At 60.6% G+C, this 2,032-nt stretch overlaps 1 protein-coding gene across 1 annotated transcript in view; it reads left to right on the forward strand.

Moving 5' to 3' along the window:
* LOC101859870 (serine-rich adhesin for platelets) overlaps positions 1–2,032 on the forward strand; it is a gene marked incomplete at its 5' end in the record, with an annotated part of 61,780 nt that overhangs the window by 15,601 nt on the left and 44,147 nt on the right. Inside the window, 1 exon segment of the mRNA XM_013084381.2 lies at positions 1–1,718. Coding sequence (XP_012939835.1) covers positions 1–1,718 — 1,718 coding nt within the window.

A 2,032-nucleotide genomic window follows, 5' to 3' on the forward strand; every position in this document is an offset into this window, starting at 1 on the left:
CGGCATGGCTCCCGGACACTTACCTCCCTTCTTGGAGCCCCCTCCCTCGTCCTCCTCCTCTTCCTCGTCCTCCTCCGCGGGAGGCTCAGCCCTCAGTCTGGTCAAACAGGAGCCCAAAGAACTCTCGTGCTCGGAGAAAGCGCGCCAGGCGGAGAGGCGCAAGTCGGAGGCGGAGCACCGGGCCAGAGAGCTCACACTGGCCGCGGCTCTGCCCTCCAGGACGGACCTGCCTCTGAAGGAACCGAAACTTTCACCGTCTTCTCTGTCATCGCCGTCGTCGTCGTCGTCATCATCAGTCACGGCCCCGTCAGTGTCGCCGTCATCATCTTCCCACCGGAGGGGAGGGGACAAACGAGTCGGGGGCAGCAGTACGTCCCCAGGATCTAGTGGCGCTCTGCACGGACAGAAGAGTAGTAGCGTACCCTCCTATGTGGCCGCGTCATCGGGCGTTCTGGTCGCTAGACAACCCTCAGATGCGTCGAGGGCGAAGTGTATGAGTCCGGGGGGTAAGAATACCGCGGGGGCTTCGTCTTCCTCGTTGACCTCCTCCACGGCATTGTCGTCAGGCAGCGCGACCGGCAGCCAGACTGGACAGCGGTCACCCAGAACCAAGTCCGGACCAGTGGATTCGGGCAAGAAAGCGTCGAGGCCCGAGAAGTCCCTTACTGCCAGCACTTCCCTGTCTCCGAACCAAACCAGCCTGCGCTCCGGCTCAGCGCTGTCCGCCTCTGTGTCACCGTCTTCTGTCTCGGAGGTGTCGCTACACGTGGACGTGACACACAGCGCCGCCTCGGCCTCTCCCAGCCCCTCCACGTGGGAGGTACCTAGCGCCGTCCCCGCCCCCCTCGCCTCAGGCGACGCCTCTATCGCGGTGGGCGGGGACTCGGCCGCTATAGCGGGTGTGCCCACCCAGACGGCCCCGCCCGTGGCACTTGCGACGGTTCAACACGACGGGATGCTTCTCTCCGCTCTGGCCTCCCCGTCCTCCGCCGCCGCCTCCTCCGCCCCGGCCAAACCGGCCACCATCAAGCAACACACGGGCGGGATGAGGTCATCAACCTCCTCCTCCACCACCTCTCCCTCCTCAGCCCCTCTGGCTACAACATCTGGAGGCGTGGCTGTGGGGGGATCTTCTTCTTCTACTTCTTCACAACCCGAGACCAGGGAGTCTGAGACAGAGGTGGACACGACCCTCCCGTCAGTCAGTGGCCCCGGCCGTGTCGTTGGGGAGCGGAGGTCGTCAGCGGACACGCGGTGGTCGCCTGGCGACAGAGAACGCGCCTCCTTAGAGCGAGCAGCCAGCAGGAGCCGGGCGGGCAGTAGCGGAAGTTGCGAGATTGTGGTGGATTCCACGGAGAACGAGGAGGAGGAGCAGTCGCCCTTGCCTGGCCCATGTGGCGAGGGGGGCGGAGAGCGGGCGGAGACGAGTCGCGCCATTGAGGAGACGATACGACGCGTGGCCTCGGCTGCTGATACAGCAGAAGACAATGATCCCGACCTTCACCACCACCACCACCACCTCCCCCACAACAACAGCAGCAGTGGTACATCTAATCCAGGAGCTACTGCCAGCAGCGTCACTGCAACGTTGTCAGCCGTTGTCGTCACCTCAGTTGTGCCGAGCGCGGGCTCGGCGGTGACGTCATCGCCTACTGTGGCCTCCAGCACGCGGACGGTGTACGCCAAGACCCAGCCAGTACCGTCTGTCTCTGCCACAGGTACGTCATACCGTCGCGCTAGATAAGAGTTGGTACACTAAATGTACGACAAGAAAGGACAAGGTATAATAAAAAAAAAGAAAATATGAGGGAGAATGTGATGAGACAGGAACAGAGAACACGTGGCACTATCAGCTGGGACGAGGGGAGTGTTGACAATTTTTTTCTTTTTAAAAAGAAAAAAAGGGGGAAAAAGATAAGATGCAGACGAGAGTAAGTACGATAAGGGAAGTGGGAGAAAATGGAAAAGATACAATAAGAGAGCAAGGGTTGTGAAAATGCATGTGTTAGATGGGGCAGGATTTTATTTTATA

Source organism: Aplysia californica, unplaced genomic scaffold, assembly GCF_000002075.1.
Source record: "Aplysia californica isolate F4 #8 unplaced genomic scaffold, AplCal3.0 scaffold00289, whole genome shotgun sequence".
In the NCBI taxonomy this organism is placed as follows: domain Eukaryota; kingdom Metazoa; phylum Mollusca; class Gastropoda; order Aplysiida; family Aplysiidae; genus Aplysia; species Aplysia californica.